A 12,256-nucleotide genomic window follows, 5' to 3' on the forward strand; every position below is an offset into this window, starting at 1 on the left:
GTTCCTGGGCCAACCTGCCTTCTCCATTAAACTGAGTTTCCTTTGCACATTTGAGGTCCCACCATCCGACGTGCCAAGGGAAGCGTTTGAAACTCTCTTCCAAAGCTCTTAGGCCAAAGAGATGGCAGACCGGCTAATAGTAATGATGGTATTTGTTGAGCGCTTACTATGTGCCAAGCAATGTTCTAAGCGCTGGGTCGTGCATTCAGAAGTGGCCATGACACTTCGGTGCATAGCGGAGCGAGAGGGACTCCCGGGAACTGAAAGACTCGAGCCCCCAAATTTGTCTGGAAATATGTATTTGTCTTTTGTTTTGTTTTGTTTTGTTTTTTAACGGTACTCAAGTGCCTACTATGTGTCAAACGCTGTTCCAAGCGCTGGGGTAGATATAAGTGAATTAGGTTGGACACAAACCTTAACCAGCCAAATGCTTTTTGTCCCACATATCAGGGGCCCAAATCCATCTAAGACAGGATTTTCATAAATGGGCACCGACACAAAACTGCACGTTGGATAGAACCCTGGGACAGTATTGGAGAGATAAAGGGGACATCACTGGGAGTGAACTCTTTTCCTCCATCATGCCACAAGCACTGGCAGAGGTATTTGTTCTGTTAAGCCCAGATGCCCCCGTCCCCACAGCAGGGCTTCTGCTCCTGGCAAAGGCAGTGAGAGCAGGACTGCTCAACTTCCTGATGAACTTCTTTGGAACAGAGATGTCTTGTGCCTTTCCATGGAGTCATTTAAAATGTTGTCAGTTATAGAAGCATTGTGTCCTAGTGCCCGTGCCTCTTATCACGATGCTGGTGGGATGCTGGACTCCACAGTAAGTGAGGAGAGTGACTTAGGTGGCAAGGTGGAGAACAGGGACTTTTTTTTAGGAAGAGAGGCAGCATGGCGTAGTGGAAAGAGTCCTGGCCTGGGAATTTGGGACTCTGGGCTCTAAACCTGGCTCTGCCACGTGCCTGCTGTGTGACCTTGGGCAAGTCACTTCTCTGTTCCTCAGTTTCTTCCTCTCTAAAATGGAGATTCAATATCTCTTCTCCCTCCTTAGCATGTGGGACGGGTACAGGCAGAACACGATCTACATATTGGGGCGAGGAGATTCAGTGCAGGAGGACACGATCGTGTGGGTGTCAGTCGCGGCACGATGCTGCTTCACGTCCCGGCCTCCGCTTCACCCTGTCTGCACAGTATCAAACAGGACTTTGGGTTTCTGTGTCACTCTGCAGCCTAATGCAGTGAAATAGCAGTGAGTGCCAAGGGCATAAAAAAAATGTTCTGTAGTGCTGGACACAAGCGCTAATATAGGGATTTATATCAAAGGAGGTCAGTCATGGTGGATCTTGGAATCATACACCCCTGAACCCATTCTCTCTCACTAAGTCAGTGGTTACTGGAATTGGATTTCTTTGTAAGGTGATGCTCTTCAAGAATGCAGCATTGGCGTGGTTTTTTTAAATGGTATTTGTTTAGCACTTACTATGTGCTGGGCACTGTACTAAGCGCAGGGGTAGGTACAAACTAATCAGGTTAGACACAGTCCATGTCCCACCTGGGACTCAAAGTCTTAATCCCCATTTTACAGATGAGGTAACTGAGGCACAGAGAAGTGAAGTCATTTGCCCAAGGTCCCACAGCAGACGAGTGGCAGAGCCAGAATTAGAACCCAGGTCCAACTGACCCCCAGACCCATACTCTATCCACTAGGCCACATTCTAGGAGAACTGACGGTTCAGAGACCTTTCCCAAGAAGGACGTTGTGATAAAGGGCTTTAGGAAGATGGAGAGTGGTAACGCCCTGCTGAAAGTGCACTGATTCTTGGGGTACGACTCACCTGCCCAGTAACCACAGCTGCCCGTGAAGGGCTGAGATGATGGCAAAGTGGGGACTAGCTTTCCCCAAGGCAACCATCTAGAGCCCAGGCACACCTGCTGCCTCCAAGAGCTCGCCAGAGGATGGCAAGGCAGGCAAACCCCTGGCGTGCTAGGCCAACTCTGGACTGTCTTGTCCTGGGCCTCCCTTGCTGGCCCTTTTTTCTCCTCCAGCTGAATGGCCAGCCGGCCACAGTCCTCAGCTTTCTGCCTCTGCCTCCCTCCTGCCTGACTTCCACCATCTTCCCTCCAGTGGCAGGGGCCCAAAGGTGCTGGCCCGGGAGATTGATTCAGCCTACCTGTTTCCCGGGAGGCTCGGCATGGGATCGAGACCGAAAGAAGGAGCCCTCGTGCTAGGGTAGCCCGGGGTGAGAGGGCCGGGGGAAGGCTGAGAGAGGCTGGGTCTTTCCCCAGATCTGCAGCCAGACTGAGTTCAGAGGCCTTTCCAGAATCCACCTTTCTCTTCTCCCTGGCCTCTCTTCTCTCCCTGTCCTGAGTCACACCAACTGCAGCACCGTGGGGACGGTCATGAGAAGCCTGAGGCCGACTCCTGAGTAAGAGGCCCAGGACAGATTAGTGGAGGGGAAGTCAAGGGGCCAGAAGAACCTCTGCTCTGGACATGGGTGTCTTGCCAATTTTCCAGCACCCTCCGGTGCCACTGTGGGAGACAGAATGTTGTCCAGAAGGGTCAGCATCCTAGTTCCAAATAGCTTGGCCTGTGTTCTCAGTTGGTTCTTGCAGCCCTGCTATGGGTGGGCAAAGGGAACAGCTCTGCGAGTTGGTAGACCCGGCCCCAGGCCCGGTTCTGCCTGCTGAAGTTGGGACCTCAGGAGCGGAGATTTCTGACCGGAGAAGCACGATGGCATTCCTTGAGGTGGACAGGTCCAGCAGGAAACCTGAAGAAAGCTGGCTAACGTGGGTGGTAAAGATTGTGGTGGCTATCATGAAGCAACGCTTCCCGGATCTTGGCGCCCTTTGGCAGTCTTTTTGACCATCCATGGGTCCTGCACTTAAAACATCTTCACGTACCCTTGGCCTGTGCTGTGCCCTGCCCACCTACCCGTGAATTTGAACTCAGACTGCAGAAGGAACACGATGATAGAGAGGAGAGAGGGTGCGAGTTGGTTTGGACTAGCCTTTAGCACTAGCATCTGTCCCTCTGGGCAGGCACTCAGCCATGAGCTCTCAGCACTTAAGCTCATTGCTCTCCACCCTTGATGGGAGATTCCATTGTCCATGTTCCTCCGTTCCTCCTTTGAGTTTCCATCTTTGACCTTGGGTTCCCTGAAAGGGGGTAAGGAGGGGACTTCTCCAGGCTTTGCTCATAGAGAGAGTCAGAAGTTTGCCTGAGACTGGGAGCGGATCCTCCCGCTCTCCTCATCCTCCTGTGGATTTTAGTTCAGTCTTCTCCACAGGCTGGTGCTCTCTTAATTTGTGGTTGTGGCCCCCGGACCCTGGTTCATATGTACGTACACACACATGCATACACAAACACACACACACACACAAACACACACACGCTGCCTGTTGTTTCCCGAGATGCAGTGAAGGCTGGGGGGCGGAGGGGTGGGCTTGTCCAGAGCATGCTAGAGGGGCAGCTGCCTTCGTGGGGGATGGGAAGGGGTGACTGCAGCTCTGAATGCGACCACCATGCTGCATTTGAAATTCGTGCAATTTGCTGACAGCTAAGGGCTGTGGCGTCTCTGCGGAGCTGCTTTCCTAGCCGGCAGACAGCTGGACGCAGAATTCATTTCTCCTGAATTCTCACTGGTCCCAGCTGGGGTGTGTGTGTCCCGGGGGTTCCTGATTCTATCTCCGTTCTTCTTGTGAAATCCAACCATTTCTTCTCCCGTTTGGAGCACTGCTGAGCTTACCCTCAGACAGCATGCAAGAGCACTGAAGGTGGTGGAAACACAGTCTTTGGGGCGACCAAGGCGAATCGCCCTGCCCCTTAAACATGCTTAGCAACTTCCAGGCCTTGTCAGGCAGTTGGAATGGATTTTTCAGTTAAAATTCCCCTAGTGAACTTGAAATTTAAGTGGAAAATCAGATTCGGTCTCCTTCATAGCTTCTGTGGCCTTGCCCTTATGTCCAGATTTTGATCAGAGGCATTTTCTCGCCTGTTGCTTTCTTTCTTGATTCTGGTTTCCCAGAGAGTAGTGGTTGGGTTCTATTTACATGCCAGTATCCATGTAGGCTGTCTCTTTGTCCTTGTTTCATTAGGGGCAACTCAGCAATGGTTTCCAGGAGTGACACATTGTCCTGTGTCACTCTAGTTCCAAATATTTTATGTCCTCATTAAAGCAGAAGCTCCTTGAGGGCTGTGGCTGCATCTCTTCTTTGTGTTCTACTGTCCTAAACTGTGGCTGCTTCTCTTCTTTGTGTCCTACTTTTCCAAACATTTAGAACAATTCTTTGCACCCAGTGGGCCCCGCTCAAGGACACAGAGTGATCCAGTGGAAGGAGCACAGAACTAGGAGTCAGGAGACCCAAGTTTTAGTTCTAGCTCGGCCTTGGCCTGCTGTGTGACCGTGGGCAAGTCACTTAGTCTCTCTGTGTCTGTTTCCTCCACTGTAGAATGGAGATAAAATACCCATTAGACTATGAGCCCCATGTGTGGATGGATTGGGTACAATATGCCTATTTTGTATCTACTGCAATACTTAGCACAGGGCTTGGTACAAAATAAGTGCTTAATAGATACCATCATTATCGTCCCGGAGAGACCAGCTACCAACTCCAACTTTCCCCTCTAGAAATCCATTAGTAATCTCTAGGCCCTGAATTGGATGTGAAAACTCTTTTCGCATGAATGATTTTTTTCCTGTGAGTTCTTTCTGTCCCTTTCTTCCTGAAGACAAGATTGAAAAAACAGATCACTGTTTCCCATCTACCAATCTGGGAGGAGGGGGGTGGGATTTGTATTACCCCCTGGAGCAAGTAGTCCCCGCTCCTGCCTTGCTCTCTCCCTCGCTCCCTCATTTTCCCCACCCCTGCTCCACAATTTGGCAAGTGTTAATTTCGGCTGCATCTCTGCTACCTGCATTACTTCTCTGCAGTATCATCTGATGCAGCACAATTTGCTTTGGTGCCTTCCCCTCTCTCCTTCCCATTCCACTGCAGTCTCCTCTATTCTTTCCTTCAGAATCAAGGGCAGTTTCCTGTTTTTCCTCCATTGTCAAATCAGGTTTCCTTTCACTAAGGTCCCTTTTTTTACGGTTTGTTTGTCCTGGTTCCCATTACACTTAAGCCAGTGTTTCAATTTTCACCAATTCCTTTCTTTAAAAATGAGCAGTTCTTTACCAGGGTGAATGCAAGTGGCTCACAGTTCTTCAGCTGGATCTTTAAATGACCAGTGTATTGGTGGGAATGGGAGGCTTCATTGTCCTTCAATCAATCAATCAATCGTATTTATTGAGCGCTTACTGCGTGCAGGGCACTGTACTAAGCGCTTGGGAAGTACAAGTTGGCAACACATAGGGACGGTCCCTACCCAACAGTGGGCTCACAGTCTAGAAGGGGGAGACAGAGAACAAAACAAAACATATTAACAAAATAAAATAAACAGAATAGATATGTACAAGTAAAATAAATGAATAAATAGAGTAATAAATGCATAGTGCTTGCTGGCCACGGGTACCTCAGTGCTGTAAGCCAGACTCCCAGAAACCTCACTCACCCCATCTCTCAGACTAGGCCTGAGCGGTTCCAGTCAGGCATGCAAAGACCCAAGATTGCAGCTTTTTAGACCGTAAGCTTGTTACGAGCAAGGAGCGTGTCTGCTAATTATGTTGTGTTGTAGTGCTTAGTACAGTGCTCTGCACATAGTAAGCGCTCAGTGGATACAATTGATTCACTGTCCTCATCCTTTCATCCCTATGACTCCACTCTGTCCTCAGTGAAGTTCCCATCTAGGCTGGGGTGCATGGGTGGTAAAGGGTGAAAGCAACCCCGCGTGAGGGAAGACCGAGGTCGAACCGCACACAAATCAGGAAACTCTCTGTTTGTATCTGCTCTGCAGAGGAGCCCAGAACCACAAGGCAGGTGCCATATTTCAGAACTGTTTAACCTCCCCCATCATGATGTGAGGAAAAAATGGGTGAAAGCATGTTGGAGAAATGAGAGGGCCTGACAAATTCCAAGGGATTGTGAGCACCAACATGTAAAAATCATGAATGCAAATCGACCCCAATATCAAAATCAGAATAGTGCCTATGTGAACTACATATTTCTGAATTTCCTTACATTTTAAATTAGTTTCTTCACAGAGAAATGTCTTTTCCAGATAAAATTATCTGGGAGACCATAATCATATAGTCTCATGTCTTTTGTAATCTATTTTGCTCACGCTTGTTATTTTTCATGGATCTGTTGCATATTTTGGTATGTTAGTTTTTCTAATTCTAACAACTGCTTGCCCACTGTTGGGTAGGGACTGTCTCTATATGTTGTCAACTTGTACTTCCCAAGCGCTTAGTACAGTGCTCTGCACACAGTAAGCGCTCAATAAATACGATTGATGATGATGATGATGATGCTTGAGGGGCAGAGATGAAATGGGATCAATTTGTGTTAGACTGGGCTAAAATGGTTAGTAGTTCCCAAAATAGCTAACTTTCCCTAGGTTTTCTTCCAAGGCTCCCGAATTGAATCCACATTCTCCATCGAGGCATGGTGATAGCATCAGATAGTTCAAAGTTAAGTATTCTCTGAACATCCAGCATTGTCATCCAAAAGCGAAGGTGAAACATGGAAACCAAATAAAATGAGTATCGATTCCTTTATAGTGGAATACTCAAAAAATGGCCTCCTTTGGAAAGCCAGCTGTGTTGCAGTCTGTAAATCTGAGCCGTTTCCCCCTCCGTGGGCGTGTCTGAGTACAGCAGTCCCACTTTTGCCCTTCTTTCACTCCAGGGTATTGTTTTTGCTTTATAAAATCACAGTTAAGGATTCAGTGAGACAGGCTGAGACCCCCCCGTCTCCCATTTGAGAACTGGGAGTCGTTAGTTACTGTAGGCAAATCAGTCCTTTAATTGGGAAAGGAACTTCCCTGTTGGAGCAGAAGCTTTGTAAAGACAGAGAGACAAGGAGAGAAAAGTGAAAACGATGCCAGGCACTGTACTTTCCAAGCACTTAGTACAGTGTTCTGCACACAGTAAGCGCTCAATAAATACGATTGAATGAATGAATGCAGATCGTTAAACCCAGAATGTACACCATGGGGTGGGGGGTGGGGGGCACAGAGAGGGTGAGAGAGGTGTGTGTGTGTGTGTATGTGTGTGTGTGTGTGTGTAGAATATGAGCTCGTTGTGGGGAGGGCATCTGTCTACCAACTTTTGTACTTTCCCAAGTGCTTAGTACAGTGCTCTGCACATAGTAAGCACTCAATATATACAATTGATGGATTGCTAGACTCTACTCCTGTAGCATCAGTGCCCCACTGCTCTTGTCAGTTTTGTCATCATCTTTGTCTGTTTTATATCGTGTCTCCTTTTATATCTTCTACATCCCCATCCCCATTGATATTCTTAGGTGGTCAGCCCCTTGGGGGCCAGGGACTAGGTCTCTGAATGGCCCAGCGTGTCAACCCGTGCTGATCGGAGTAGCTGGTTAGTGGCTCGGCCTTCTCTGTGCACACCTGAGTGTCCCCCACTTTTATCTTTGGCTGATGTCATCTCCCCTTCCTTCCTTGCCCATTTCCTCTGGCTGACATCTGCCCCAGTTCCCAGCCAACATCCACTCCTGGCCAAAGAGACAGAGCTTGATTGGCAGCCTACTTACTGGCGGCACTCCTTGGCCACTGGCTAAGGGGTTGCTTAAGAAGTGCTGGGCTCTCTGCAAGGTTCAAGCTAATTCTGTTGCTCTCCGTAGCACTGCAGAGAACACAGGGCCAATGGAGCCTCTAGAAAGAAGCATTGGTCCCCTCCCTTGGCTACTTACAGTACTGATTGATCAATTTGTCTTTTTAAATGATATTTAATTGCTTACTATGTGCCAGGCACTGTATTAAGTGCTGGGGTAGATACAAGTTAATCAGGGTTGGGCACCCTCCACATCCCAAATGAGACTCACAGTTTTAATCCCCATTTTACAGATAAGGTAACTGAGGCACAGAGAAGTGACTCATCCATGGTCGCTCAGCAGATAAATGGCAGAGGCAGGATTAGAACCACTTCTAGGGCACAGAATGGGAGAACAGTACAGGGGACTCAATGTGTGGTGGGTTTTTTGGTGGCTTTTTGTTTGTTTGTTTTTTGATATTTAAGCACTGACTTTGTGCCAGTCACTGTACTAAGCACTGAGGTAGATACAAACTAATCCATGTCCCACATGGGGCTCCCAACTTTAACCCCAAGATTACAGACGAGGTAACTAAAGCACAGAGAACTTGTGACTTGCCCAAGGTCACACAACAGACAAGTGGCGGAGCCAGAATTAGAACCAGGTCCTTCTGACTCCCGCCCCGTGCTTTATCCACTAGGCCACTAGAACTGCTTCTCTGAGTTCACGGTAAGAGAGGACTAAGCTCTGTACTCAGCAGTAAACCCAGAACAAAGTGAATAAATTGGATTGCCTGTGAATAAATTGGATTGCCTGCTAAAGAAAGTTGTAAGTGTCTGACACCCCTTTAGGATTTTTACCCTCCTCTGTCACAGTTTACTGAAAAAGCTTTGTAAGTCTGTTTTGATTTTTTTTTTACTAAATTAACCAATAGTAATGGCATTAAGCACCTCCTAAGTCCTTAATACCAAGCTCAAAAATGTGTTCCGTGACCACAAGGAGCTTTAACTCTAACTGCAAATAGAGAAAAGCAACAACTTTTTATATCCAGTATTTGCATACAAAGATGGAATACAAGAATTCAGGATTTCATGACAGCAGATGAATTTAGATTCTTTTCCTGTGTAGTCACTATTCTGGATGCCTGGAGTAGAAATAAGAATGATTTGCGAATCACTATCCATTGGCTTTCATAATGTTCTGACCTGCTTATCTCATTCAAGTAACTGACTGGAGTTGAACTGATTTAGAAGCCTAAAGGAATCATTGGTTTTATCAGCATCACCAGAAGCATTTACTGAGTGTCTACTGTGTATACAGCAGTGTACTGAGCGCTTGGGAGCGTATATTAGATTTAGAAGACACAGGTCCCTGCTGTCACAGAGTTGTTTTTGGAAGACTATCCTTGGTTTTCCAAAAATAGTTCCCCATCTTTCTTGCACGTCGTGGCTGGCAAAGATAAGAGAGGAGTTGAAGATTTTTCTAGTTGACTTCAAACCTGCACAGAACTGGTGGACTGTTTTTAGGACCCTCACAAGCCCACGCTGGGTCACCCCCATCCCATCTAGTGCGTTGGACCCCCTCGGTCCCGAGACTTCGGGACCGAGAGCCCACACAGAGGAATTGATTTTTTTTAAATGGTATTTGTTAAGCACTTACTATATACCAGGCACTCTACTAAGCCTTGGGGTAGATACAAGCTAATCAGCTTGGACACAGTCTGTGTCCCACATAGGGCTCCCAGTCATAGTCCCCATTTTACAGATGAGGTAACTGAAGCAGAGAGAATTTAAGTGACTTGCCCATGGTCACACAGCAGGTAAGCGGCAAAGCTGGGATTAGAACCCGGGTCCTTCGGACTCCCAGGCTTGTGCTGTATCCACTAGGCCGTACTGTTCTGGTGCGAGCGGTTTGCACGGCACCTCTCGCAACCTGTTGTCTCTGCCCTCCACGTTCCCGCAATGGCAGCGAGCAAGTAGGTGGGCAGAAGCAGAGTGGTGGTCCATCGGTTCAGTTCTCCGTTGCTGACAGTGGCTGCAAGGCCACGGTGTATTTTCCTAAGTGCTCAGTACAGTGCCCTGCGCCCAGCGGGCACTCAGTAGATTCCATTATCGCTCCTTAAAGATGTGAAAGCCCTCTCGGTCACACCCCTCACCTCCTCTCTGGTGACATTCGATGGTCATCATCGTCATCATCCGTGGCATTTATTGAGCATTTTCCGCATGCAGAGCACCGTACTAAGAGTTTGGGAGAGTACAGTACAGCAGAGTTGATGATGATGGCATTTGTTAAGCGCTTACTACGTGCAAAGCACTGTTCTAAGCGCTGGGGAGGTTACAAGGTGATCAGGTTGTCCCTCATGGGGCTCACAGTCTTCATCCCCATTTTACAGATGAGGGAACTGAGGCGTAGAGAAGTGAAGTGACTTGCCCAAAGTCACACAGCTGACAAGTGGCAGAGCCGGGATTTGAACCCATGGCCTCTGACTCCAAAGCCCGGGCTCTTTCCACTGAGCCACGCTGCTTCTCCAGAGCAGAGTTGGTAGACATGCCCCCAGCCCGCAACAAGTTAGCAGTCTGGAGGGAAAAAGAGGCATTAATATAAATGAATACTTTATAACCTAATTTACAGATGGGTAATTACTGCTAGTTATTAATATTTTATTGATAGACCCGTTATTGATAGACCTATCGCCCTGGGTCCATTCAAACCTCCTGTCTTCAGAGAAGAAAGTAGCCCTTTTTTAGTGACAATTCTTTTCTTTTTTGTCTTCACAGGAAAAGTTAACCCAGGAATGTGTATTCAGAGAGCAGTTTGAAGAAAACTGGTACAACACTTACTCATCGAATCTCTATAAACACGTGGACACCGGGAGGCGATACTATGTTGCATTAAATAAAGACGGGACTCCAAGAGAAGGGACCAGGACTAAGCGGCATCAAAAATTTACACATTTTTTACCCCGGCCAGTGGACCCGGAGAAAGTACCCGAACTATATAAGGATATCTTAAGCCAAAGTTGACAAAGACAATTCCTTCACTTGAACCTTTAAAAAGTAACCACTATAAAGGTTTCATGCGGTGGGTTCTTATCGATTAGCTGTGTCATCACATCAGCTCCACTGTTGCCAAACTTTGTCGCATGCATAATGTATGATGGAGGCTTGGATGGAACATGCTGATTTTTGTTCTGCACTTAGAGGTTTGTCCTCCTGGAGGAGGAGAACCTGCGCCCACTTGCTTGATTATTACGGAAGAGAGGAAAGAGTGGGAGGTGGGGAGGGAGAGAGAAAGGAGAGAAAGAGAAGAGAGAGACAGAGAGAATGATTGTGTGAGCGAACGGGTGTGAAGGGGAGACTGGAGGAACCGAAGCGAAGAGGAGAAAGGCCTGATGCATGCTGGAAAATAGGCCCGCTTTTAAGTTTTTGATCAGTTGTACTTCATCATATATCAGCATAGCTGCCGTACTTGGACTCATCAGGATTTTGGGCTGGTGGCATTTCCAGAAGCGTGGAGAGTGCAGTCTCGTTAAACAAAAGACTTTTCAGTTAATGCTCGCCGGGGTCACCCCGGTGGGCCTAGAGCAAAGACCTCTTAGTAGAAATAAAAAGTTAAATTTATTTATAGAAATTCCAAAGGCAACATTTTATTTATTTTATATATTTATTTATTATATAGAGTTTATTTTTAATGAAATCTGTACAGGCCAGATAGGCATTTTGGAAGCGCTAGGCTCTGTCAGCGTTCCGTGGCTGTCTTCTCCGACCATGTGGTTGACTCATGCCAGGGAACTGGCCGGGGCGTGGATGGAGGCCTGGCGTTCTCGGGACCCCGGCGTCCTCCCGGCGACAATCTCTCTTGTGCCCACATTATTGTAAAAGTCCGCACATTACTCCTGACACTGAGTATTCACTCTTCCGACTGCTTGTTTCCTAGCTGATCGCCCTCCCTCCCTCCCTCCCTCCCACCCCTCTGCAGAGGATTAAAGATCAAACTGGGTCTTGAACTTCTGTTCCGTGTCTGTAATGTTTCCTCTCTCAGGGGGTGTCCTATCCCCTCGTTGTGACGGCGCAGTCGTGGAAAATAGAAGGGTTGGTAGAGAGTGCCCTTGTTCAAGCTTATGGCAGAGGATACCAAAGCTAAATGAAAACTCTGCCTTATCCTAGCAAGGCTCCAGCCCACAGGGCTAAAAATCTACCATTGTACTCACTGGAGGTGATGAAAAAACAACAGAAAAAACCAACACAAACACAGCTTCCCTAGCCCTGAATTTGTCTTCGAGGGACAAGGATCAGGTTAACGTGTCCCTCTTCTAAACTTTTTATTTTTGAACTTGGCCAGCAACTGGAAAATGATACCTGTTCTGCAGGGGCCATTGTAACGTCTCTGATGGAAAATCGTTTTCAGTTTAAACTGTCAGAATGCCTGATGGAAGCTCCCTTCTTAGAGTAAAAATGTGCAAAATGAAACAAATACGTCTTTATCCATACTGACAACGGGAGGTTGAGGGGGTGGTGGTGGGGAGTATATTGCAGCTGATGGGGTTTTGTTTCTCAAAATGGACTCCACAGCACTCCGGCTTTCTGATGAGGAAGGGTCT

At 47.5% G+C, this 12,256-nt stretch overlaps 1 protein-coding gene across 1 annotated transcript in view; it reads left to right on the plus strand.

Moving 5' to 3' along the window:
• The window catches only part of FGF9 (fibroblast growth factor 9), a 29,554-nt gene extending 17,871 nt beyond the window's left edge, over positions 1–11,683 (plus strand). Inside the window, exon 3 of the mRNA XM_038761888.1 lies at positions 10,434–11,683. Within this exon, the coding sequence (XP_038617816.1) occupies positions 10,434–10,679 (246 nt within the window). The 3' untranslated portion in view covers positions 10,680–11,683. The remainder of the gene's footprint in view (positions 1–10,433) is intronic.
• Positions 11,684–12,256: the final 573 nt, after the last annotated feature.

The sequence above is a fragment of the Tachyglossus aculeatus genome, chromosome 20 (genome assembly GCF_015852505.1).
Source record: "Tachyglossus aculeatus isolate mTacAcu1 chromosome 20, mTacAcu1.pri, whole genome shotgun sequence".
Taxonomy (NCBI): Eukaryota; Metazoa; Chordata; class Mammalia; order Monotremata; family Tachyglossidae; genus Tachyglossus; species Tachyglossus aculeatus.